Raw genomic sequence first — 25,423 nt, 5'->3', positions numbered from 1 at the left:
ACGCATAGATATCCATAAGATCCGACAGGTGTAATAGTTTTACACTGTCGGATCTTAGGATGCAGTACCGCGGCCGCGGCTGGGGGGAGTTTGCGACGTAAACCAGCGTCGGGTATGCAAATTAGGAGTTGCGGCGGATCCACAACGGTTTTTCGCGTTCGCTACGTCGCCGCTAGTCTAGTTTCCCGTCGCAAAGTTAGTCATTTTTTTTTGGTGCCCTAACTTTAGTCAGCAAGTGTATTGCTGTCTAAAGTATGGCCGTCGTTCCCGCGTCGAAAATTCGAAATTTAACGTCGTTTGCGTAAGCCGTCCGGGAATACGGAAGCACGCTACGCGCGTCGCCGTTAAAAAAAATGATGTCACGGCGCGCAAAGCACGGCGGGAGTTAAGAAACGGAGCATGCGCAGTAGGTCCGGCGCGGGAGCGCGCCAAATTTAAATGGCACACGCCCATTTAAATTGGCCCGCTTTGCGCCGGAGGCCGCCGGCGTAGTTTTCATCGCAAGTGCTTGGTGAATCAGGCACTTGCGATGAAAAATTGCAGCGGTGTAACGAATCTAGGATACGTTACGCCGCCGCGATTCTACGTGAATCTGGCCCTTTATTCCCTCCTACTTAGGCACCATGGTACCTTCGCCCACCACTCCGCTGTCTACAGCGTCTCCCACTTCTAGGCAACCATGGGGGAGGAGCCGCGATACAGACGCTGGGATGGTAGATTGGGCAGGCTTCAGTAGGGGCCGAGGATGATATTTTCTGAGCAGGGCGCGGTGCTGCCGGTCAGTTCGTCCCTGGGCGGTTGTGCCGACACGCAAGGAGAGGAGGAGGGAGGGTAGCACTTCGGCGCCCCCACATCTGCGGCGCCTGGGTGCAGTGCACCCGGTGCACCCTTCTAGGATCGGCCCTGTCCGCATATAACGTAAGATTTCTCCGGTGATGCCTTCATTCGTTTGGCCTTTCATTGGTTCATTCATTTTCTACAACTGCCCTTCAATGACCTTCATTCCTTTATTCTTTGATTAACCCTTTCTGACATTTTAGACCCCGTTCACACCGGGGCGTTCTTCAGGCGCTTTGGCATTAAAAAAAAAGCGCCTGAAAGAAGCCTCATCTGCAATCCCAATTGTGAAAGCCCCAAGTGCTTTCAGAGCCCTTTCACGCTGCCAGCGCCCGAAAAACGCTGGTAAAGCTCCGCTAAGACCCCTCTTACGCTGGGGCGTTTTTCAAACGCTTTGGCATTAACCACTTGATATCTGAATGATGGGTGCAGCTCCAGGCATCATTCAGATATCAGTGGCCTAGATTCAAGAAGCAATTGCGTCTGCGTAACCATAGTTACGCAGCGCAATTGCTTACTTGCGCCGGCGTTACGAATGCTCCTGATTCAGGAACCTCGTTACGCCGACGGCAGCCTAAGATATGCGCGGCATAAGGCTCTTATGCCCGCATATCTAGGCTGCATTCTTACGTTGGCCGCTAGGGGGCGTTCCCATTGTGGTCAGCGTATAGTATGCAAATTGCATACTAACGCCGATTCACAACGTCACGCGAGCCCTGCGTACGCAGTTTACGTTGTTTCCGTCCGTCGGGTTTCGCGTAAGGCTGCTCCTTCTAATAGCAGGGGCAGCCAATGTTACGTTTACCCGTCGTTCCCGCGTCGCGAAGTTTAAATTTTCGTTTGCGTAAGTGAATCGTGAATGGCGCTGGACGCCATTTACGTTCACTTTGAAGCAAATGACGTCCTTGCGATGTCATTTGCCGCAATGAACGTCGGGAAAGTTTCCCGACGGAGCATGCGCCCTACGCTCGGCGCGGGAACGCGCCTAATTTAAATGATTCCCACCCCCCTACGGGATCATTTACATTAGGCGCCCTTACGCCGGGCATTTTTGAGGAGCGCCCACGCAAATTACGTGGCTACTGCTTCGTGAATGAAGCGTAGCGCAGTTCATTTGCGGGGGAGCAGGGCAAAAACGGGACGCTGCGCCTCCGTAAGGAGTGCGCAGCGGTACCTGAATCTACCCCACTGTCTTCAGCCGCCGATTCTCTGCAGGATAAGAACGATCAAAGCGGCAGTTCCGCCGCTTGATCGTTCTTATAGGCAGCGGGAGGGGGCGAATCGGCCGGCGCCGCCTGGGAAGCATAGAGATGACTGGTGACCAGATGGTCACCAGTCATCTCTATGACCGTCGGAGGCCCGGGCGCGACGTTATGACATCACGCCCGGTACCCGGAAGTAAACAAAGCCGCAATCGCGGCTGTCGGCATGTGATCGGTGATTTTTTTTCACGATCTCATGCTTGTAAGCCTGGAGGAGAGATGTGGGGTCTATTGACCCCACATCTCTCCATAAAGAGGACCTGTCACACACATTCCTATTACAAGGGATGTTTACATTCCTTGTAATAGGAATAAAGGTGATCCAAAAAAAAATCTAAAAAAAAGTGTAAAAAGAAAAAAATTAAGTAAAATATAAACAAAATGAAAACATTTTTCTCCTCTGTAACTCGAAAATAATAACCTGTTAAAAAAATTAAAATCGGCGCCTATGGAGATTTTTAAGTACCGAAGTTTGGCGCCATTCCATGAGTGTGCGCAATTTTAAAGCGTGACATGTTAGGTATCTATTTACTCGGCGTAACATCGTCTTTCATATTATACAAAAAAATTGGACTAACATTACTGTTTTGTTATTTTTTTATTCATGAAAGTGTTTTTTTCCCTAAAAAAAAAGGCGTTTGAAAAATGATTGCGCAAATACCGTGCGAGAAAAAAAGTTGCACTGAACGCCATTTTATTTCCTAGGGTGTCTGCTAAAAAAATATATATATATTAAAAGTATTTTCTTATATACTGCTCTTATTTGGCGCCCTCTGCTGCTGCATTCTTTTATATATTGCCCAAACCAGGTAGGCAACATAAAGTGACAATGCTGCACCTCCATACAGTACAGAGAGTGAATGTCACCTAAGGACAGGAATTGCGGACTATAGAACACCTCCCCCATATGCATATATTATGGAGAAGAGGATAAGGGTAGGCATTATGTACTCCTAACACACTGTCCTAAGGTGATAGTACTGTTCATTTATGAATACAGTACTCGCAGGGCTCGACAAATCCCGGGCGCCATGGCGACTAGAAATAGGGTCCTGGCGACTTGGCTTGTGAGCTGGCTCCATCTGGTGGTGAGCCGTTGGTATTACAAGTTATTACCACCAGATGTGAGCTGGCGCCATCTGGTGGTGAGCCGTTGGTATTACAAGTTATTACCACCAGATGTGAGCTGGCGCCATCTGGTGGTGGCCGTTGGTATTACAAGTTAAGCATTACAAGTTAAACAGCAATTCTAATGTAATTTTTCACTATTTTTCACTATTTTCACTGCCATCTTCTTCCCTCTAATTAGAACCCCCAAACATTTATATATATTTTTTATCTTAACACCCTAGAGAATAAAATGGCGATCGTTGCAATACTTTCTGTCGCGCCGTATTTGCGCAGCGGTCTTACAAGCGCACTTTTTGGGGAAAAAATTACACTTTTTTTAATTAAAAAATAAAACAGTAAAGTTATCCCCATTTTTTTTAATATTGTGAAAGATAATGTTACGCCGAGTAAATTCATACCCAACATGTCACGCTTTAAAATTGCGTCCGCTCGTGGAATGCCGGCAAACTTTTACCCTTTAAAATCTTCATAGGCGACGTTTAAAAAAATCTACAGATTGCGTGTTTTGAGTTACAGAGGAGTTCTAGGGCTAGAATTATTGCTCTCGCTCTACCAATCGCGGCGATACCTCACATGTGTGGTTTAAACACCGTTTACATTTGCGGGCGCTGCTCACGTATGTGTTCTCTCTTGCGCGCAAGCTCGTCGGGACGGGGCGCGTTTTCTGGCTCCTAACTTTTTTAGCTGGCTCCTAGATTCCAAGCAAATTTGTCAACCCCTGCAGTACTGTACGGTGAGGGAGTGTAGTGATTTTTTTTAAATAAGGTATTTATTCCCTATATACTGCACTCAGTTAGCCCCCTCTGCTGTTTCGTAAAAAGAAAAGAAAGAGAGTAAAACTGGTGAGCTGCAATATATTTATTTATTTGTTTTTGGATTTAGAGACGCTCTAATTAGTAAGAAAGGAAGACATGACTTTTGACAAGCAATTATGGCCACTAGGGGGCGCACCACACATGCTCTTTGGTCAGCAGCACCCCCTATAGGAAGCTCTCAGGTTTCCAGAGTATTTTATGAAAGAAGAACGCATAAGGAGGAAGCCACCATTTTTTTTTTTTTGTAGTAAAAAAAATCATTATGCAACAGACAAAGGTTACACATGACGGCCTATGCATGCGATACGAAGTCCTTTGTCCTTAGCCGTAGTATTGGTAGTTGGAGTAGTAGTGGTAGTTACGTGGAAAATATATCACACACAGGACTATCCAGCAGATGTGGCCCGCTAGACCCAAGACGAGGGCCGCCACGTTGAAGCTGAAGGTCGTTCGGGAGTGACTTGCGGCCGAGGTGGAGTCTCCGCGTCTCGCGGCATCCCGCGTCTGTAAAGAGGAAATTCAATTCAGAAATTGTACACCGAGGAAGGAAGATTTTATATTTATTTCTTAAAATGGTTGTAAACCCTTCCTCAGGGCCGCCATCAGAGGGTACAGGCAGTACACCTGTAAGGGGCAACCCCCCACTTTTTTTTTATAAAAAAAAAAAAAAAAATGTTATATATATATATATATATATATATATATATATATATATTTATTTATTTTTTTAATTAAAGGGCCCAGAGGTCCCCAGGGCCCCGGATGGCAACCCCCCTATTTTTTTTCTTATAAATATATATATATATATATATATATATATATATATATATATATCTATATATATTTTATTTTTTATTTATTTTTATTTTTTTATTAAAGGGCCTAGAGGTCCCCAGGGCCCCGGATGGCAACCCCCCTATTTTTTTTCTTATAAATATATATATATATATATATATATATATATATATTTTATTTTTTATTTATTTTTATTTTTTTATTAAAGGGCCTAGAGGTCCCCGGGCCCCGGATGGCAACCCCCCCCCCCCCTTTTTTTTTATAAAAAAAAAATTATTTTTATTTTAAATATTTTTTTTCTTTCTTTCTTTCGTTATATTAAAGGGCCCGAAGGTCCCCAGGTGCCTGGATGGCTACCCCCCTTTTTTTTAATATAATTTTATTTATATATATATATTGTAAGGGGTCCAGTTCCGGATCCAGAGGACCTACGACTGGCCAGTACCGGGTCCCCAAAGTTATGGGAGAAATTACCATTTAACATGGGAGTCTATGCAAGGGGTGCCCGGTTTGAAAAATCGTACGTAGGTCCCCCGGACAAAAAATTTTGCACACTTGTAGAGGAAGAGTTGGGCCACATGTGTGCCAAGTTTTGGGTCCAGCCGGCTGGTACCGGGTCCCCAAAGTCCAGGAGATCAGGCACAAAAAGATGACTGGAGTATAAGCCGAGGGGGGCATTTTCAGCACAAAAAAATGTGCTGAAGAACTTGGCTTATACTCGAGTATATACGGTACATTTTATTTTATAAAGAATGAGTACTGTGTCTTATGCCTACCTTGGAGGAGAATACTACGGCCAGGATGCCAAGAATGAGGTTGCAGAAAATCAGGTTCAGGATAGACCAGGCAAGGTAGTCCATGTACACCGGCTGAGGAAGGACTATCACGTTGGGTTGGGTCGTTACAATGACTCCATGTTGAGGTTGGCCACCATAGTATGTTGTTTGAACAATGCCATAGCTGGAAACTGTATTGGGAGCATTGACCCCTTGGCCAGGTGGAAAGGAAGGGTAGCCCTGTGGATTGGGAGGGGAACCCTGTGGATTGGGAGGGTAGCCAGGAGGACTGGAAGAGTAATTGGACGGATAAGGAGAGTAGCCCTGTGGATTGGGAGGGGAACCCTGTGGATTGGGAGGGGAACCCTGTGGATTGGGAGGGTAGCCAGGAGGACTGGGAGAGTAATTGGACGGATAAGTAGAGTAGCCCGGTGGATTGGGAGCGTTGCCTGGTTGAGCAGATGGTTTTAGAGGATAGCCGGTAGAGTCAGCCGGGGTGGCAGGTTGTCCCTCTTCCTTATTCATTTCAAAGATGTCTCTTTCCAATAGATCTGGTATTGACCCCCAAAGGTCTTCAGATCACGGGCGCAAGTCTTCTTTCACTGCCGGAGTTCTGGTCAAGAGTGGATAACACGGATTCATGTATATATATATCTATTGTATTATATACACCTAATCCTCAGCCCCACCTCTCCTTGGTCAATGCATTGCCAAACACCTATCACTGTAGAAACTTTACTTGGAAGGAAACTGGCACAGAAAAAAAAGAAGAGAACAAAAGAAGGGCTTAATTGGGGAATACGTAACTGTTATTTCAATATCAGAGAAACCGAGTGAACTGTAGCGGAAATTACAGGCGTCTCTATGGTATTACTACAGATTGTCGCCAGAAGCTTGGCCTGATGCCCTAAACTGCCAACGAAGTCGTTGGCAATGTATTGATCAAAATGAATATAATCAAGTATAAACATGTAGCGTCACCCAACCCCCACCCCCAAGAGCCGCTTGAGTATATTAAGTTCATTGTTCTGCCTTTCAACCGTCTCAGCACTTCTGGCCCACCTAGCAAACACGTTATGGACACAAGCAGCAGTGAACACGAATCTTTCTTTGCTGAAGGATTTTTAGTGATGCAAACTCAGTAACTTACAGTTGACACTTGTTGAAGAGTTTCTGCAACAAGTGAAAAACAGTCAAAGGATAATAACACAAGCACATGTATTGAACAGACAAAAACTCTGTTTGTATTGAGCTCTACAGTATGGGTTCAGGCAGGAGGAGGGTTGAAGCAGGGCCGTCTTTAAGGCAGGGCAAAAGGGGAAGCTGCCCTGGGCCCTGTCATTGTTGTGGGGGCCCAAAGCAGCTGCCTCATACTTGCCAACTATCCCAGTTTACATTCCCTTGTCCCTTGAAGTTTTAGCCCTGTGCTGTGTCCTGATATCTCAGTGTGAAGTGCTGCTACTAATGCTGCCCAGCTCTGCCCTATTGTTGTGTACAGATGACTCACCTGCAGACCCTGTGTTTACATGTAAATAACAGTCATTCATATGTAAATAGCTGAGGCCGGCTGCAGTCATATGTAAATAAAGGCGGCATTCATATGTATATCATATCCCTCTGCAGTGAAGAGATGATGTGCTGTAACCTCTATCAACCAATCAGTGAGCAGAAAACTAGGACGGCGGGGCGCCAGAGAGCGCCGAAAACGCCTGAGGACACTTCGGCTTGTTTCCCGCTCCCCCGTACCTCAGGCCAAATGAGGTACTGCAGGCCTATTTTCAGCTCTGCTTGGCTTCTGCGCCCCCCGTACCTCAGGCCAAATGAGGTACTGCAGGCCAATGTTTGGCTTTTCTTGGCTCCTGCGCCCCCGTACATCAGGCCAAATGAGGTACTGCAGGCCAATGTTTGGCTTTTCTTGGCTCCTGCGCCCCCGTACATCAGGCCAAATGAGGTACTGCAGGCCTGTTTAGCTTGAATTCTGCTCGCAAATCAAAACACTCTTAAACCAAGTTACTCTGTAACCGAGGTTCCATTGTATATGTGTGTGGGGGGGGGGGGGTCTGGCATGTTCACCCTGGGCTATAAATGACCTTGTCCCAGCACTGGTTGGCCTTCTAGGGTTGCACTACATATTTTTGTTACTGGGTCTCACCACACATGCTCATTGGTCAGCAATCCTATAGCTCAGTTATATACATTAAGATATCATCGGCGCAGGGGCGGACTGACCATTGGGACTCTCGGGCACTGCCCGAGGGCCCCATGCCACTAGGGGGCCCCATCAGGGTTGCCAGGCTCAATAAAACCAGGGGCAGTATGTCAAAATCTGTGTTTTTTTTACATCTGTCCCTGATATGTCCGAAACCGACATGCTTTTGATGTGAAATGCCTGAGATTTTAGCTGCCTTGCCTCTGCACTGCCTCCTGGCGTGGTGGCCATCTGTAAGCCCGGGGGCCCCATAATCTTCTATTGCCCGGGGGCCCCATGAGTTGTCAGTCCACCCCTGCATCGGCGTATGCCGCTACTTTGTGTTCTTTGCCTATTCTCGCCCCCTCTATATTTCGGCTATTTCGCAACGTTGCCAGAAAAGGTTCCAGCGTTAATACATATAGAAGTGGCGAGAGCGGGCACCCTTGTCTAGTCCCGTTGTGCATTTCAAAGGGCAATGACATCTCACCAATAACCTTGACCATTGCCGTTGGTCTACTGTACAGATTTTGTATCCAATGTCTGATTTTAGGTCCCATTCCCAAATGGTGAAGCGTGTCCATCATAAATCCCCAGTCTACCCTGTCAAATGCTTTCTCAGCATCTATTGACAGGAGTAAGAATAGGTAGCGCTCAGACTTCCAGAGTATTTAATAAAAGAAAAAAAATAATAATAATAAAAAAGCAATTATCTTTTATTAGTGAAAACCAATATGCAAAAAACAAAGGTTACACATGACGGCCTATGTGTCCGATACATTAGTTAGTTCTTAGCCGTAGTATCCATTATCGTATCCATTATCGTAGTAGTAGCTATAGTTGTATTTGTAGGGATTGGTCACAGACCCGTAGATGACCCAGGATATCCAGCAGATGTGGGCTATTATGCCTAGGACGAGGGCTGTAACATTTAAGCTGAACGCTGTTCGGGAATAACTTCCTGCCGCAAAGGAGTCTCCGCGTCTCACGGCGTCCCGCGTCTGTAAAGAGGAAACTTAATTCATATATATTGCATACCAAGCTTCACATTCAAAGCACAACTCCAAAAGAAAAAAAATGTACATAGTGCCCATGAAGTAGAGTTTTTATTGCTATTTCTGTCCCTACTATGGAATGTTCCCATACTTCCTGTTGTGTCACCAGGACAGGAAGCTTTATTGTTATTCTTATTCCCACTGGAGAGAATTCCCCTAATTTTTTTACAGGTTTCACCAGGAAAGAAAATAAAGTGAACATTCCCTATGGGAACATAGACAGGAATCCCAATACTTGATGAGTCTGTGTAAGGGCTCTTTCACACAGGACAGATCCTTGATGATTCGCCCCGTGAACCTCTGCTTGCTCAGCGGGGATCGACAGGGCGGTCCCCACACACTGTGCAGGGACTGCCCTGTCAGATCTCCACTCTCCCATATGGGGGGGGATCGGATGAACACGGACTGTCCGTGTTCATCCGATTCGATCCGCAATCTCATAGGGATCAATGTATATCCCTTTTTCATTCGTAAACGGATGGATGAAAAAGCGGACATACGGTCCGCATGTGTGAAAGAGCCCTAAGGCAACAATGTGATGCAAAGTGCCGAGGGTAGGGGGGCAGAGAGCTGGGTCACAGGTCTTGATAGGTGTTTCGCCCAAATGGCTTCTTCAGGAGGTAATAAGAAAAGCTTGAGAAGGCTCAGAGATGCTCAGTCCTCACAGTGGAGTTCAGGCCACCCCAGAGTCAGAGAAGGTCATATACATCAATATTGTATCTATAAAATGTGTATATCTATTCCAGATGAAATAAAGTCCTTACGCGTCCCTGAGGAAGCCTAAGTTAGGCGAAACATGTTATGAATGAGTACACCGCGTTGTATCTTTTTTCATATTTTTTAATGTTATCTATTTACATGAATAAAATGTATATATTTTTATGAATCTTTCCTCTTCATGATTGACATTGTATACAAGCACCCCTAAAGTCCCACGCAAATCCACATTGATACACTGTAACAAATGAGAAAATAGGATACAGTGAAACCTTGGATTGCAAGTAACGCGGTTAACGAGCGTTTCGCAATACGAGTGCTGTGTATCTTGCGAGTGTTGTCTCGCAAAATGAGCAGGATTCAAGTCAACGCGGTGTGCAGTACCACGTTTGGCCTGAGGGAGGGCGCCAGAGCCAAGCAGAGCTGAGCGGACCCGATCCGAGTCGTTCAGAGCCATTTGGAAAAGCTCGGAAATTCTCTGTTCCCAAGCCTTTCTGAGGGCCTTTCTGGGTGTTTCCGAGGCTCTCCGCCCCCCCCCCCCCACCTCTGGCCACATGCCATTGAAGTCAATGCGGAACAAATTATTTTCGTTTCTATTGACTTTCATTGACTATGGGCAAACTCGCTTTGATATGCGAGTACTGTGGATTACGAGCATTCTCCTGGAACGTATTATTCTCGTAATCCGAGGTTCCACTGTATTTACAATCCTTCAAAATAATTGTTTGCTTTATAAAGAAGGTCTCCCTGCCTACCTACCTTATGGGAGTAAACAAGGGCCACAATGCCGAAAATGAGGTTGAAGAAAATCAGGTTCACAACAGACCAGGCAAGATAGTCCTTGTACGCCGGCTGAGGAAAGACCATCACGTTGGGTTGAGTTGTCACAATGGCTCCAGGCTGAGGTTGGCCACCATAGTATGGCGGTGGAACGTTGCTATAGGTGAGACCCTGATTAGGAGGATAAACCGGATTGGAAGAGTAGCCTGGTGGATTGGGAGGGTAAGCTGGTGGGCCAGGAGGATAGGTGGGATAACTGGCAGAGTAAGCTGGGTTGGGAGGATATCCCTCTGTCTTATTCATCTCATAGTTGGAAGTCATGTCACTTCCCGGTAGATGGGACGTCCCGTCTTGACTCCGGAGGTCTTATGTCTTCAGATCACAGGAAGCAAGTTTTCTTTCACCGGGAGGGTGTTGTGTTTGGTCAAGAGTGGAAAGCGTTGATTGACATGTATTATATACACCTCCGCCTCAGTCCCTTCCCTCTTTGGTCAACATACGACATCGGAAAATGTCCATCACTGTAGAAACTTTGTTTGGAAACTTTGTAAACACAAAAAAAAACATAAAATGTATCGCAGTAATTTAACATTAACAGTGTTGTGAAAAAGTATTTGCCCCCTTTCTGAATTTTAAATGTATGTATATTTCTCACACGTAAATGATTCAGATCAGGGTGAGTGGGCAGGCGGTCAAGTCAGTAGGTGGCCGAGTGACAGGGGTGATCATATACCGCCAAAAGAAAGCTCTATTTGTGGGGAAAAAAAGGACGTAAATTTTGTTTGGGGACAACGTCGCACGACCGCGCAATTTTAAATTAACTGCTTGCCAACCAGCCGCCACAGTTATACAGGTTCCCCCGCGCGAGAGCCCTTAGCTATACGTTGGCTCTCGCGCAGGCCACTAGGGGCGCGTGCGCGCCGCCCGCTCGCCCCCGACTCCCGCGATCGCCGCCGGGCACACGCGATAGCTCCTTACAGAGTGGGGACCTGGAGCTGTGTGTGTAAACACACAGCTCCCGGTCCTGTCAGGGGGGGGAAATGCTGATCTTCTGTTTATACAATGTATGAACAGCGATCAGTCATTTCCCCTAGTGAGGCCACCCCCCCTACAATTAGAACACACCCAGGGAACATACGTAACCCCTTCCCCGCCCCCTAGTGTTAACCCCTTCACTGCCAGTGGCATTTTTACAGTAATCCAATGCATTTTTAAGCACTGATCGCTATAAAAATGCCAATGGTCCCAAAAATGTGTTAAAGTGTCCGCCATAATGTCGCAGTACCGAAAAAAAATCGCTGATCACCACCATTACTAGTAAAAAAAAAATATTAATAAAAATGCCACAAAAAAATACCCCCTATTTTGTAAACGCTATAACTTTTGCGCAAACCAATCAATAAACGTTTATTGCGATTTTTATTTTTTACGAAAAATAGGTAGAAGAATACGTATCGGCCTAAACTGAGGGAAAAAAATGTTTTTTATATATATTTTGGGGGGATATTTATTATAGCAAAAAGTAAAAAATATTCATTTTTTTTCGAAATTGGCGCTCTATTTTTGTTTATAGAGCAAAAACTAAAAACCGCAGAGGTGATCAAATACCACCAAAAGAAAGCTCTATTTGTGGGGGAAAAAAGGACATACATTTTGTTTTGGTACAAAGTTGCACGACCGCGCAATTGTCAGTTAAAGCGACGCAGTGCCGAATTCGCAAAAAATGGCCCGGTCAGGAAGGGTGTAAATTCTTCCGGGGCTGAAGTGGTTAAATGACATTTGGAGTTAGTATTGTTCCCCCCCCCACCCTTGTGTAGATGGGTGTGCAGTTAGCCATAGTAAGTAGTAGTATGGGCGGGTGAAGTACACGGCGGGCACGATAATAATCAAGGCAATTCCCAGCAACATGGCGGCCAAGTTGAAGCTGAGAGCGACGCGCAATTGTCAGTTAAAGCGATGCAGTGCCCGAATCGCAAAAAGTGCTCTGGTCTTTGACCAGCAATATGGTCCAGGGGGTTAAGTGGTTAAAGCGGCGCAATGATGAATCGCAAAAAATGGCCTGGAGGTAAATTCTTCCTGGGGGCTGAAGTGGTTAAAGGCACAGGGACACACTAGAAGCCCAGTAAGAGCTTAATGGCAGCGGAAGGCATCCAATGTAATCCCCCCGCGCCAAATCCAGCGAGCAAGCTACACAAAAAAATGGCAACCGCCCCAACCTATAACTGGCCTTCGCGGTAAGGTGCACATAAATGGGCTTTGCACATTCCAAACAAAAAATACATTTCCCAGCACACTTACCAGCTAGAGATAAAGGGACAGGAGGGGGCGCAATCTGAGTGTAGTACAATTACATATTTATGATGGCAAAAGTGTCCTGAGACCAGCAAGAGTTTTACGGGAAAACCAAATTGGACTCTATTGCTGAATTCATTAAATTCTCATTATAGTTTGCATTGCACTTTGCTCCATTAATATCTATTTACACAAAAAAAAAAAAAAAAACAGGCCCCTGTACCGTACACCAGGATACAGCACACAGACTGGAAATACACAATGGCAACAAATGGTCACATTTCTGAAACTGACACGGAACAAAAGCAGAGAATAATTTATTAACATGTGACAATGTATGTTGGTGTCAGAGAAACCGAACACACCAAAGAGCAGGAGTGTCTTCAGGCTGAGGAGTGTCCGATTCCATCGCCAAACCATCCGACTGACAACTTATAAACTTTTCTTATGGATGAACATATATTTTTTTTCCTGTCTAATAGCAAGTTATTATTATTATTTTTTATGGTTCTGATTAAATTGCCTTGACTTCTTTTATTATTTGTTTTATTTATTTATTTATTTATTTATTTATTTTTTGGGGGGGGGGGCGTTCTTTACCAACTTGAGTAGTGGGCACACATTACTTTTTATTTAAGGTGTGGATTATTAAACTGTCTTGATTTTTTCCTTATTTTCTTTACTCTTTTTACTTTTATTTATGTTTATGTTTGCCTTGAATAATTAAAAAAATTTACACTTGAGTGAAGGTTATTCTTTTTTTTTTTTTTTTTTAAGGTGCAGAAAAAATTGCTTTGTGTGTTTCCTTATTTGCTTTAGTCTTTTTATTGTAATATTTGTTGTCTCCTGAAAAACCTAAAAGTAATGTTTTTTTTTAGAATAATATATATGCATAATATTCTCTATTATTTTTATTGTAAATTATATATATATATGAGTGTTTCCTTATTTGCTTTATTCTTTTTATTGTAATATTTTTTGTCTCCTGAAAAAGCTAAAAGTATTTTTTTTTTTAGAATAATATATATGCATAATATTCTCTATTATTTTTCTTGTAAATTATATATATGTGAGTGTTTCCTTATTTGCTTTATTCTTTTTTTTTTATTTATTCTTTTTTTTTTTTTATAATAATAAATATTAGGGCTGTGGAAATTAACTATTAATTCATCGATTAATCTTTAATTTTTTTTGATCGATCAAAATTCTTTTGATTGGTACTCACCTCTCCACCGGCTTCCGGGCCTCCAGGGAGTTCCGTCGGATATCCGGTAACGTCACGGGCACCGGCGGGGGTTGCCGTGTCCATCTGAAGGGCTCCTTTGCTGTGCCTTCATATCTGCATGCCGGCGGGATCTTACTATCTGCCACACGCAAGGGCTGTTACATTTCCCTCTATCACTTCCCTCTATCAACCTGGGACTCTACAACCATCCACTGGGAGGTGTGATAGTTCCCTTCACAGGACATCTACATGCCGACGGACTGATGTTAACCTTATTTAAAAAAAAAAAAAATGATAATATATATGCATAATATTCTCTATTATTTTTCTTATACATTATATATATGAGTGTTTCCTTATTTGCTTTATTCTTTTTACTTTAGTATTTTTTGTATCCTGAAAAAGCTAAAATATTTTTTTTATAATAATATATATGCATAATATTCTCTATTATTTGTCTTGTATATTATATATATATATATATATATATATATATATAATACAATATCTCACAAAAGTGAGCACAGCCCCCACATTTTTGTAAATAATTAAACATTTTTACACCTCATGAATAACAAATGTAGCTTGTTTTTTTCAAGGAATAAATTGTCATGATTTTTTCCAAATTTTCTTTGCTCTAAATAAGTAGTTAAAGCGGTGGTTCACCCTCAGTGACACGATTTTACCATCGAGACAGGCATTGTAGCGCGAGCTACAGTATGCCTGTCCCGATTTTTTTACCCCCGTACTCACCGTGTACTCGTACATTATAGATTTCGGCTCCCGCGGGGAATGGGCGTGCCTATGGAGAGGGAGGATGATTGACGGCCGGCCCTGGCACGTCACTCTCCCCGAAGACAGCCGGAGTAGGTCTCGGCTCTTCACGGCGCCTGCGCACAGGCTATGCGCAGGCGTCGTGAAGAGCCAAGCCTATTTCGGCTATTTCCGGAGAAGCGTGACGCGCCAGAGCCGGCCGTCAATCATCCTCCGTCTCCATAGGCACGCCCATTCCCAGAGGGGAGTCAGTATCTTCGATGTACGAGTACACGGTGAGTACGGGGATAAAAAAATCGGGACAGGCATACTGTAGCTCGCGCTACAATGCCTGATTTTATGGTAGAAGAAAAAAAAAATTATAGGGTGAACCCCCGCTTTAAACGTGTTTTGTACTTCACAAAAGGTGCAGGGTGTTCTTTTTTTTTTTTTTAAGGTGCAGAAAAAATAGCCTTATTTTCTTTATTCTTTTTACTTTAATATTTGTTGTCTCCTAAAAAAGCTAAAAAAAAATGTTTTTAATAATATATATGCATAATATTCTCTATTATTTTTCTTATAAATTATATATATGAGTGGTTCCTTATTTGCTTTATTCTTTTTACTTTAGTATTTTTTGTCTCCTGAAAAAGCTAAAATATATTTTTTAATATGCATATGCATAATATTCTCTATTATTTGTCTTGTAAATTATATATATATATATATATATATATATATATATATATATATATATATATATATATATATATATAAATATATATATATATATATATATATATATATATATAATACAATATCTCACAAAAGTGAGTACACAGCCCTCACATTTTTGTAAATATTTTATTCCCCTCCCCCTCTACCTATGCACCTCTCTATTAACATCACTAGGTGGGAGTCGCCAATGGCATCAGCTGCGGCCAATGTCTATATTTAAAGAAAATTGCTTCACTAGAAAGTTGAAATGATTTACATAACTATGACAGAAGGAGGAAGAAGATTTTTTCCCAGGGTGTGATGGACTCATTATACAATGTAATTATATAGCATTGGTATTCTAAATGTTTTGGGTCACGGCCTGAACCATTCCCTGCGAGAAAGTCCCTTGTTTACTTCCTTGTACTATGTTTAGTAAATATACAAATCATTCTCCCTGATTGTGTTGCAATTTCATTATTGATTAATAATGATGTGGCTTTTACACGATTATTGTGTGTGTATATATATATATATATATATATATATATATATATATATATATATATATATATATATATATATATATATATATATATATATATATATATATATATATATATAAATTATAATATCTAAATAACATTAGTATTATTAGTTCAAATATTTCTTTATTCATACATCTTTTAAGGTACTATAAAATTAAAGTATCTGACAGTTTCTCAGAATTCCTTATACAGTAACTTGGTGCATCGTCATAGTAGGGATGTATCAACTGCATATACAATAGAGGATATAAATGAGGGGAAAGATGGATGTTTCAAACGAGTAAATGGAAGTGTTGTGGAGGAAGAACTAGAAATATCCCCTAGAAAGAAAGGGGATATTTAGAAATATGAGAATGCAACGGTCACAGTATTATTATTATTATTATTTGTATTATTAATAATAATAATAATAATAATAATAATATTAATAATTACAAATACATTTAAAGTGAAGTTATACAGCTAATGTAAATAATTTACACATTAATTTAGTGATTTTTTTTATTTATTTTTTGCAATATTACTATAGTTAAAAAAAAAAATCAGAATTGTTTTCAAATATTTCTTAAACATATTTTCATAGGTAAACTAGATTGGTAAAACAATGTTTGTTTATTTTTATTTTTTTTAAGTATGCTTTCAATGTAATATCCTTAGTTATCTGTCTTTATTTATCTTCCATTTTTTTTTCTAAAAATGTTTTTGTTTAATTTTTGTTCAGATATGCTTTCAATGTAATATCCTTAGTTATCTATCTTTATTTATCTTTCATTTTTTTTTTCTAAAAATGTTTTTGTTTGATTTTTGTTCAGATATGCTTTCAATGTAATATCCTTAGTTATCTATCTTTTATTTTAATTTTTTCTAAAAATGTTTTTGTTTAATCCTTTTTTAAACTATGCTTTCAATGTAATAGCCTTAGTTATATATCTTTATTATTATTTTTTTCTATAATTATCTATCTATCTATCTATCTATCTATCTATCTATCTATATCTATATATATCTATATATATATATATATATATATATATATATATATATATATATATATATATATATATATATATATATATATATCTTTTAGTTATTTCTTACATTCTGCATTCAAATACCAAAGCTAAAATACCAGGAAAAAAACAAAATATTTTCAATAATTTGTGTTGTTTCCTGGATAGTCACCTGCAGTCCTCTAATGACCGGTGTTGGGTTACCAGCGGGGACTTTCCACTTTGAAGCCAGCATTTACAATTTCTTTTCAATATTACTATAGTTAAAAAAATCTGAATTGTTTTCAAATATTTCTTAAAACATATTTTCATATGGTAAAACAATGTTTGTTTATTTTTTGTTAACGTATGCTTTCAATGTAATATCCTTAGTTATCTATCTTTATTTATATTTTTCTAAAAATCTTTTTGTTTAATTATGTTTTTAAACTATGCTTTTATTGTAACATCCTTAGTTATCTATCTTTATTTATTTTTACTTTTTTTTTCTAAAAATAGTTTTGTTTAATTTTTGTTAAGATATACTTTTAATGTCATATCCTTAGTTATCTATCTTTATTTTATTTTTTTCTAAAAATGTTTTTGTTTATTTTTTTTATTAAACTATGCTTTCAATGTAATATCCTTTGTTATCTATCTTTATTTAACTTAATTTTTTTTTCTAAAAATGCTTTTGTCTAATTTTTGTTTAGATATGCTTTCAATGTAATATCCTTAGTTATCTATCTTTATTTATCTTTCATTTTTTTTATTTCTAAAAAATGTTGTGTTTAATTTTTGATATGCTTTCAATGTCATATCCTTAATATCTATCTTTATTTATCTTTCATTTTTTTTTAAACTATGCTTTTATTGTAATATCCTTAGTTATCTATCTTTATGTATCTTTCATTTTTTTTTTCTAAAAATGTTTTTGTCTAATTTTTGTTGAGATATGCTTTCAATGTAATATCTTTAGTTATCTATCTTTATTTATCTTTCATTTTTTTTATTTCTAAAAAATGTTGTGTTTAATTTTTGTTCAGATATGCTTTCAATGTCATATCCTTAATATCTATCTTTATTTATTATTTTTTTTTTAAACTATGCTTTTATTGTAATATCCTTATCTATCTTTATTTATCTTATTTTTTTTTTCTAAAAAAACGTTTTGTTTAATTTTTTTAAACTATGCTTTTATTGTAATATTCTTTATTTATTTATCTTTATTTTTTTTTTCAACAAAATGTTTTTGTTTAATTTTGTTTGAACTATGCTTTCAATGTAATACCCTTAGTTATCTATCTTTATTTATCTTGATTTTTTTTTCTATAATTATCTATCTAATTGTTTCTTACATTCTGCACTCAAATACCTAAGCTAAGAAAGGAAAAACCCAAATATTTTCAGTATTTTTTTTGTTTCCTGGATAGTCACCTGCAGGAGTTGACCTCTGAAAGCCCGGCAGAGCCAACCAATCCAAGGCGTTGTGTAGAATTTATGCAAATAATAAAGTATCAATTGTGAATTTGTGACCAAACAGGTTATAAAGATATTATAACAATTGCGTTTTTGTACATTCCAGGTGTGCAGAATTTGTCCAAAAATGTAATTTCCAGTGTGTGAATGTCTCTCTGCTTTGCCCAGAAGTCTGCAATAAGATATACATTTAGGCACACCCTGCAATGGGTGTTTCATTTACGGTGAGATATTTCCCCCTGGGTTAAATACTGAGGCCTCGTACACACGAGGCCGAGGAAACCGGTCGTGTGTACACTTTTCGACGAGGATCTCGTCGGGCCAAAAAGAAAGCATGTCTTCTTTTTCCTCGACGGGAATGGGAAAATTCGGCTCGCCGAGATCCTCGGCGGCTTCACAAGGAACTCGACGAGCAAAACGATGTGTTTCGCCCGTCCAGTTCCTCGGACGTGTGTACGAGGCTTCAGGGGATGCAGATTTTCTTAGTAGAACACTGAGAGTGCACGAGGTGATTATAATGAACCAGTCTCCCCCCCATTTAGAACCAGACATTGTGGGCCAGATTCACAGAGCAGATACGACAGCGTATCTCCTGATACGCCGTCGTATCTCTGTTTCTATCTATGCGACTGATTCATAGAATCAGTTACGCATAGATAGCCATAAAATCCGACAGGTGTAATTGTTTTACACCGTCGGATCTTAAGATGCAATACCGCGGCCGCCGCTGGGGGGAGTTTGCGTCGTAAACCAGCGTCGGGTATGCAAATTAGGAGTTACGGCGATCCACAACGGTTTTTCGCGTTCGCTACGTCGCCGCTAGTCTAGTTACCCGTCGCAAAGTTAGTCGTTTTTTTTGGTGCCTTAACTTTACACAGCAATCGTATTGCTGTATAAAGTATGGCCGTCGTTCCCGCGACGAAATTTAAAATTTAACGTTGTTTGCGTAACACGTCCTTAGATATCTGTCTTTATTTATTTGTTTTCTAAAAGTATCTTTGTTTATTTTATTTTTTTGAGATATGCTTTCAATGTAATATCCTTAGTGATCTGTCTTTATTTATCTTTTATATATATATATATATATATATATATATATATATATATATATATATATATATATATATATATATATATATATATATATATATATATGTGTATAATTATCTATCTATCTATCTTTTAATTGTTTCTTACATTTTGCTTTTAAATACCTAAGCTAAAAAAAACAGGAAAAAAAAAATATTTTCAGTAAATTTTTTTGTTTCCGGGATAGTCACCTACAGTCCTCTAATGACCGGTGTTGGGTTACCAGCAGGGACTTTCCACTTTGAAGCGAACGACTTTGACCTCAGGAATTGACATCTGAAAGCCCGGCAGAGCCAACCACTCCAATGTGTTGTGTAGAACAGGTTATAAAGATATTATAACAATAAAGTTTTTGTACATTCGATGTGCAGAATTTGTCCAAAAATTGAATTTCCAGTGTGTGAATGACTCCCTGCTTTGCCCAGAAGTCCCCACTAAGATATCCGTTTAGGCACACCCTGCAATGGGGAGCATTTCATTTATGGTGATATATTTCCCCCTTTCTTTAAATACTTCTAAAGGGATGCAGATGTACTTAGTAGAACCAGGTGATTATAATGAACCAGACTCCCCCCCCCCCCCCCCATTTAGAATCAGTCCGCACAGGACATCGTGAAACAAACAGCTATTTCTTCAAATACCTAAGCTAAGAAACCAGGAAAAAAATAAATATTTTCAGTACATTTTTTTGTTTTCGGGACATAACTAGTCACCTGCAGTCCTCTAATGACCCGTGTTGTTGGGTTACCAGCGGGGACTTTCCACTTTGACCTTAGGAGTTGACATCTGAAAGCTCGGCAGAGCCACCCACTTCAAGGCTTTGTGTAGAATTTATGCAAATAATAAAGTATCAATTGTGACCAAACAGGTTATAAAGATATTATAACAATACTGGGGCAGATCCACAAAAGAATTACGCCGGCGTATCTATTGATACGCCGCGTAATTTTAAAGTTCCCGCGTCGTATCTTTGTTTTGTATCCGCAAAACAAAGATACGACTGCATCTGGGATCGATCCGACAGGCGTACGTCTTAGTACGCCGTCGGATCTTAAGTGCATTTTTCCGCCGGCCGCTAGGTGGCGTCTCCGTCAAATTCAGAGTCAAGTAAGCAAATTAGCTAGTTACGGCGATCCACGAACGTCCGTCCGGCCGGCGCATTTTTTTACTTAGTTTGCGTTCGGCTTTTTCCGGCGTATCGTTAAAGCTGCTATTATGAGGCGTACTCAATGTTAAGTATGGCCGTCGTTCCCGCGTCGAATTTTGAATTTTTTACGTCGTTTGCGTAAGTCGTTCGCGAATAGGGATTTGCGTAGAATGACAGCACCGTCGTAAGCATTGGCTTGTTCCGGTTTAATTTCGAGCATGCGCACTGGGATACCCCCACGGACGGCGCATGCGCCGTTCAAAAAAAACGTAGTTTACGTCGGGTCACAACGTATTTACAAATTCAGCGTATTAACGTAAATGGACGCCATTTACGTTAACGTCTAAGCAAATGACGTCGGTGCGACGTCAGTTAGCGCAATGCACTTTGGGTAATTTACCCGACGGAGCATGCGCAGTACGTCCGGCGCGGGAGCGTGCCTAATTTAAATGGGACTCGCCCCATTCGATTGGGCCCGCCTTGCGCCGGATGGATTTAAGTTACACCGCTGCAAATTTCCAGGTAAGTACTTTGTGGATCGGGCACTTAGGCAGGAAATTCTACCTTCGTGAAATGGTAGAGGTACAATGTACCCCATTACCATTTCACACGGGGGGGGGTCAGGATCTGGGGGTCCCCTTTGTTAAAGGGGTCTTCCAGATTCTGATAAACCTCCCGCCCGCAGACCCCCACAACCACCGGGCAAGGGTTGTGGGGATGAGACCCTTGTCCCCATCAACATGGGGACATCCTCCCCATGTTGAGGGCATGTGGCCTGGTGCGGTTCAGGAGAGGGGGGGGGCGCACTCTGTCCCCCCCTCTTTTCTGCGGCCGGCCAGGTCAACGTGCTCGGATAATGGGTCTGGTTATGGATATTTGGGGGGAACCGCACGTCATTTTTTTTTTAATTGACGGCGGGGTTCCCCTTAATATCCATACCAGACCTAAAGGGTCTGGTTATTGAATTTGCGGGGACCTCCGCACATTTTTTTTTCCCGAACTCCGATCCCGGACCCGAACTTTTTTCAATTATTCGGGTTCGGGTCCGGGTTCGGGAAAAACCCAAAGTCCGTACCGAACCCGAACTTTACAGTTCGGGTTCGCTCAACCCTACTGGGGAGACCAGATATAGTGATTCAGGCTCCTGGGGAGACCAGATTTAGTGAATGCAGGTTCTTGGGGAGATCAGATATAGTGAATGCAGAGTCCTGGGGAGACCAGATATAGTGAATGCAGAGTCCTGGGGATATATATAAAAAAAAGCTTTTGCTTACATCACGTGATCAGCTGTCATTGGCTGACAGCTGATCACGTGGTAAGGTGCCGCGGGGAGCGTGCGAAGGAGGGGAGGATGTCTATTGAGAGCCTCCCGGCAAAGCAGATCCACGCTGTAGCCGTCTCATAAAAATAGTCTGCATTTTTTACACTTGTGCTACACATCTAGTAACATGCTGGCTCTTTCTAAAATTGAATTACATACCTGATGGATCATAAAAAAATTCTGAATTAAATAATGGCAATGTTTATAGCAAAAACTGGAGCCCGATGGCGAGGGCCGCTGAATAGGTGACCACAGGGAGGACACAAAGTTTTTGAGAGTTATGGTTTTAATAAATATTTTTTATTGAACATAAATTTAAAAATGGTTACATTTTAACTTATATATACAGTGACTTGAAAAAGTATTCATACCCCTTGAAGTTTTCCACATGTTGTCATGTTACATCCAAAAAACATAAATGTATCGGGCCAGATCCACATACATTTCGATCGGCGCAGGGTATCAGAGATACACTACGCCGCCGTACCTTACCTGGCGAATATTCGAATCCTCAGCGAGTTCGCGCCGTAAGTTACGGCGGCGTAGTGTATTTCTGGCGGCGGATTTCAAATTGGGCGGGTTGGGGGCGGGTTTCATTTAAATGAAGCGCGTCCCCGTGCCGAATGAACTGCGCATGCGTCGTCCCGAAATTTCCCGCCGTGCATTGTGCTAAATGACGTCGCTAGGACATCATTTTTTTTTAACTTAGACGTGAGTTACGTCCATCCCTATTCACGGACGACTGACGCAAAAAAAAAACTTAAAATTTCGACGTGGGAACGACGGCCATACTTAACATGGCAAGTCTATCTATACGCCGCAAAATACCAGCTTTAACTATACGCCGGAAAAAGCCGACTACAGACGATGTTAGAAAATGCGACGGCCGCGCGTACGATCGTGGATCGTCGTAAATCGCAAATTTGCATACCCGACGCGGAAAACGACGCGAACTCCACCCAGTGGGCGTCGAAGTATTGCATCTTAGATCCGAAGGCGTACGCCTGTCGGATCTTACCCAGATGCCGTCGTATCTTGGTTTGAGGATTCAAACTAAAGATACGACGCAGGAAATTTGAAAGTACGCCGGCGTATCAGTAGATACGCCGGCGTACTTCGTCTGTGGATCTGGCCCATTTTATTGGGATTTTATGTGATGGACCATTTTTTTTCTTTTTACAAATAAATCTGTGAAAAGTGTGGGGGGGGTACATTTGTATGGCGCCCCCCGGAGTCAATACTTTGTAGAACCTCCTTTCACTGCAATTACAGCTGCAAGTCTTTTTGGGGGTGTCTCTACCAGCTTTGCACATCTAGAGAGGGACATTTCTGCCCATTCTTCTTCTTTGTAAAATATCTCAAGCTCTGTCTGATTGGATGGAGAGCGTCTGTGATCAGCAATTCTCAAGTCTTGCCACAGATTCTCTGACCAGCTTCCCTGTAGCTGCTGAAGAAAAGCATCCCTCCCCAGCATGAAGCTGCCACCACCATGTTTCACAGTGGGGATGGTGTGTTCAGGGTGATGTGCAGTGTTAGTTTACCCCACACATAGGGCCAGATCCAAAAAGATCTGCCTATCTTTAGGCAGGCGTAGTGTATCTAAGATACACTACGCCGCCGTAACTTAGAGCGTCGTTTCCGTATCCTGAAAGAATTTGCGCCGTAAGTTACGGCGGCGTAGTGTAACTGTGTCGGCATAAGGGCGCGCAATTCAAATGGATAAGATGTGGGCGTGTTTTATGTTAATTCTACTTGACCCCACGTAAATTACGGGTTTTTTTAACGGCGCATGCGCCGTCTGTGGGGGTATCCCAGTGTGCATGCTCGAAATCACGTCGCAAATAGTCAATGCTTTCGACGTGAACGGAATTTACGCAAAGCTCTATTCGCGAACGTTTTACGCAAACAACGTAAACGACGGAAATTTTCAACGCTGTCCCGACATCCATACTTAACATTGCGTACGCCTCATAGACCCAGGGGTAACGTTACGCCGAAAAAAGCCTTACGTAAACAACGTAAAAAAATGCGCCGGGCGGACGTACGTTTGAGGATTGCCGTATCTAGCTAATTTGCATACTCTACGCTGAAATCAACGGACGTGCCACCTAGCGGCCAGCGGAAATATGCACCTAAGATCCGTTGGCGTACTAAGACGTACGCCAGTCAGATCTAGCCCCCATTCAGTCGTATCTTGTTTTGTGGATACAAAACAAAGATACGCCGGGGCATCCTAGAACTTACGCGGCGTATCAATAGATACGCCGGCGTAAGTTCTTTGTGGATCTGGGCCTTAGCGTTTTGCTTTTAGGCCAAAAAGATCAATTTCGGTGTCATGTGACCAGAGCACCTTCTTCCACGTTTGCTGTGTCCCCTCCCCCACATGGCTTCTCACAAACTGCAAACAGGATTTCTTATGTTTTTCTTTCACCAATGTCTTTCTTCTCGTCACTCTTCCATAAAGGGCAGATTTGTGGAGAGACCACTAATAGTTGTCCTGTGGACAGATTCTCCCCCCTGAGCTGTGGATCTCGGCAGCTCCTCCAGAGTTACCACGGGCCTCTTGGCTGCTTCTCTGATGAATGCTCTCCTTGCCCGGCCCGGTCAGTTTAGGTGGACGGCCATGTCTTGGTAGGTTTGCAGTTGTGCCATACTCTTTCCATTTTCCGATGATGGATTGAACAGAAGCTCCGTGAGATGTTCAAAGCTTGGGAGATTTTTTTTTATAACCTAACCCTGCTTTATACTTCTCCACAACTTTATCCCTGACCTGTCTGGTGTGTTCCTTGGACCTTCATGTTGCGGTTTGTTCACTAAGGGTCTCTAACAAACCTCTGAAGGCTTCACAGAACAGCTGTACTTATACTGAGATTAAATTACACACAAGTGGACTCTATTTACTAATTAGGTGACTTCTGAAGGCAATTGGTTCCACTAGATTTTAGTTAGGGGTTTCGGAGTAAAGGGGGCTACATACAAATTCCCCCCCTCCCCCACACACACACACACACTTTTCACATATTTATTTGCAAAACATTTTTAAAGAATTTTTTTTTTGGAAGATTGAGAGCCCCTGGCAGGTATTTATTGCAGATTGGGTTACTTCCGAGGTGGTCACCTCTTTGCCTATCCCACCCAAAACTACAAAAGGAAAACCCTCTAGTCGGAAGTCAGGAAGTAAGACATTGACATAGAGGCCCAGATTCACGTAGATCGGCGCATCTCTGCGGCGGCGTAACGTATCCAATTTACGTTACGCCGCTGCAACTTAGACGGGCAAGTGCTGTATTCTCAAAGCACTTGCTCCGTAAGTTGCGACGGCGTAGCGTAAATCGGCCGGCGCAAGCCCGCCTAATTCAAATTTGGATCAGGGGGGCGTGTTTTATGTAAATATACTGTGACCCGACGTGATTGACGTTTTTCACGAACGGCGCATGCGCCGTCCGTGGAAATCTCCCAGTGTGCATTGCTCCTAATACGCCGCAAGGACGTATTGGTTTTGACGTG

General features: G+C 41.7%; 2 protein-coding genes across 3 annotated transcripts; both read right to left on the bottom strand.

Annotated features, from left to right (window-relative positions):
- Nucleotides 1-4,070: 4,070 nt before the first annotated feature.
- On the bottom strand, nt 4,071-6,272 carry LOC120915964 (nascent polypeptide-associated complex subunit alpha, muscle-specific form-like). 2 transcript variants are annotated; one of them, XM_040326807.1, is made up of 3 exons: nt 6,046-6,272; nt 5,617-5,940; nt 4,071-4,549 (listed from the first exon to the last, which is right to left on the bottom strand). In XM_040326807.1, exons 1-3 carry the CDS (start codon nt 6,139-6,141, stop codon nt 4,367-4,369), a joined length of 603 nt encoding a protein of 200 aa, XP_040182741.1. In that variant the 5' UTR covers nt 6,142-6,272; the 3' UTR covers nt 4,071-4,366. The 2 variants fall into 2 exon arrangements, with proteins under 2 accessions (XP_040182741.1, XP_040182740.1); XM_040326806.1 differs by having other exon boundaries at nt 5,617-6,270.
- A 2,227-nt stretch (nt 6,273-8,499) lies between these two features.
- Nucleotides 8,500-10,805, bottom strand: LOC120915963 (interferon-induced transmembrane protein 1-like). The gene is made up of 2 exons (XM_040326805.1): nt 10,336-10,805; nt 8,500-8,805 (listed from the first exon to the last, which is right to left on the bottom strand). The coding sequence occupies exons 1-2, from the start codon at nt 10,675-10,677 to the stop codon at nt 8,596-8,598; spliced, it is 552 nt and encodes a 183-aa protein (XP_040182739.1). The 5' UTR covers nt 10,678-10,805; the 3' UTR covers nt 8,500-8,595.
- Nucleotides 10,806-25,423: the final 14,618 nt, after the last annotated feature.

This window comes from Rana temporaria, chromosome 10, assembly GCF_905171775.1.
Source record: "Rana temporaria chromosome 10, aRanTem1.1, whole genome shotgun sequence".
In the NCBI taxonomy this organism is placed as follows: Eukaryota; Metazoa; Chordata; class Amphibia; order Anura; family Ranidae; genus Rana; species Rana temporaria.
Note: the sequence above shows the minus strand (reverse complement) of the source record. Positions and strands in the feature narration are given on the sequence as shown.

What these genes read in the sequence shown, in the direction of transcription:
- LOC120915964 (XM_040326806.1), bottom strand. Translation starts at nt 6,141, where the DNA reads ATGAATAAGGAAGAGGGACAACCTGCCACCCCGGCTGACTCTACCGGC. An exon ending in CCGTAGTATTCTCCTCCAAG is followed by an intron (nt 4,550 to 5,616) that starts GTAGGCATAAGA and finishes TCCTCTTTACAG; the next exon opens with ACGCGGGATGCCGCGAGACG.
- LOC120915963 (XM_040326805.1), bottom strand. Translation starts at nt 10,677, where the DNA reads ATGACTTCCAACTATGAGATGAATAAGACAGAGGGATATCCTCCCAAC. An exon ending in CCCTTGTTTACTCCCATAAG is followed by an intron (nt 8,806 to 10,335) that starts GTAGGTAGGCAG and finishes TCCTCTTTACAG; the next exon opens with ACGCGGGACGCCGTGAGACG.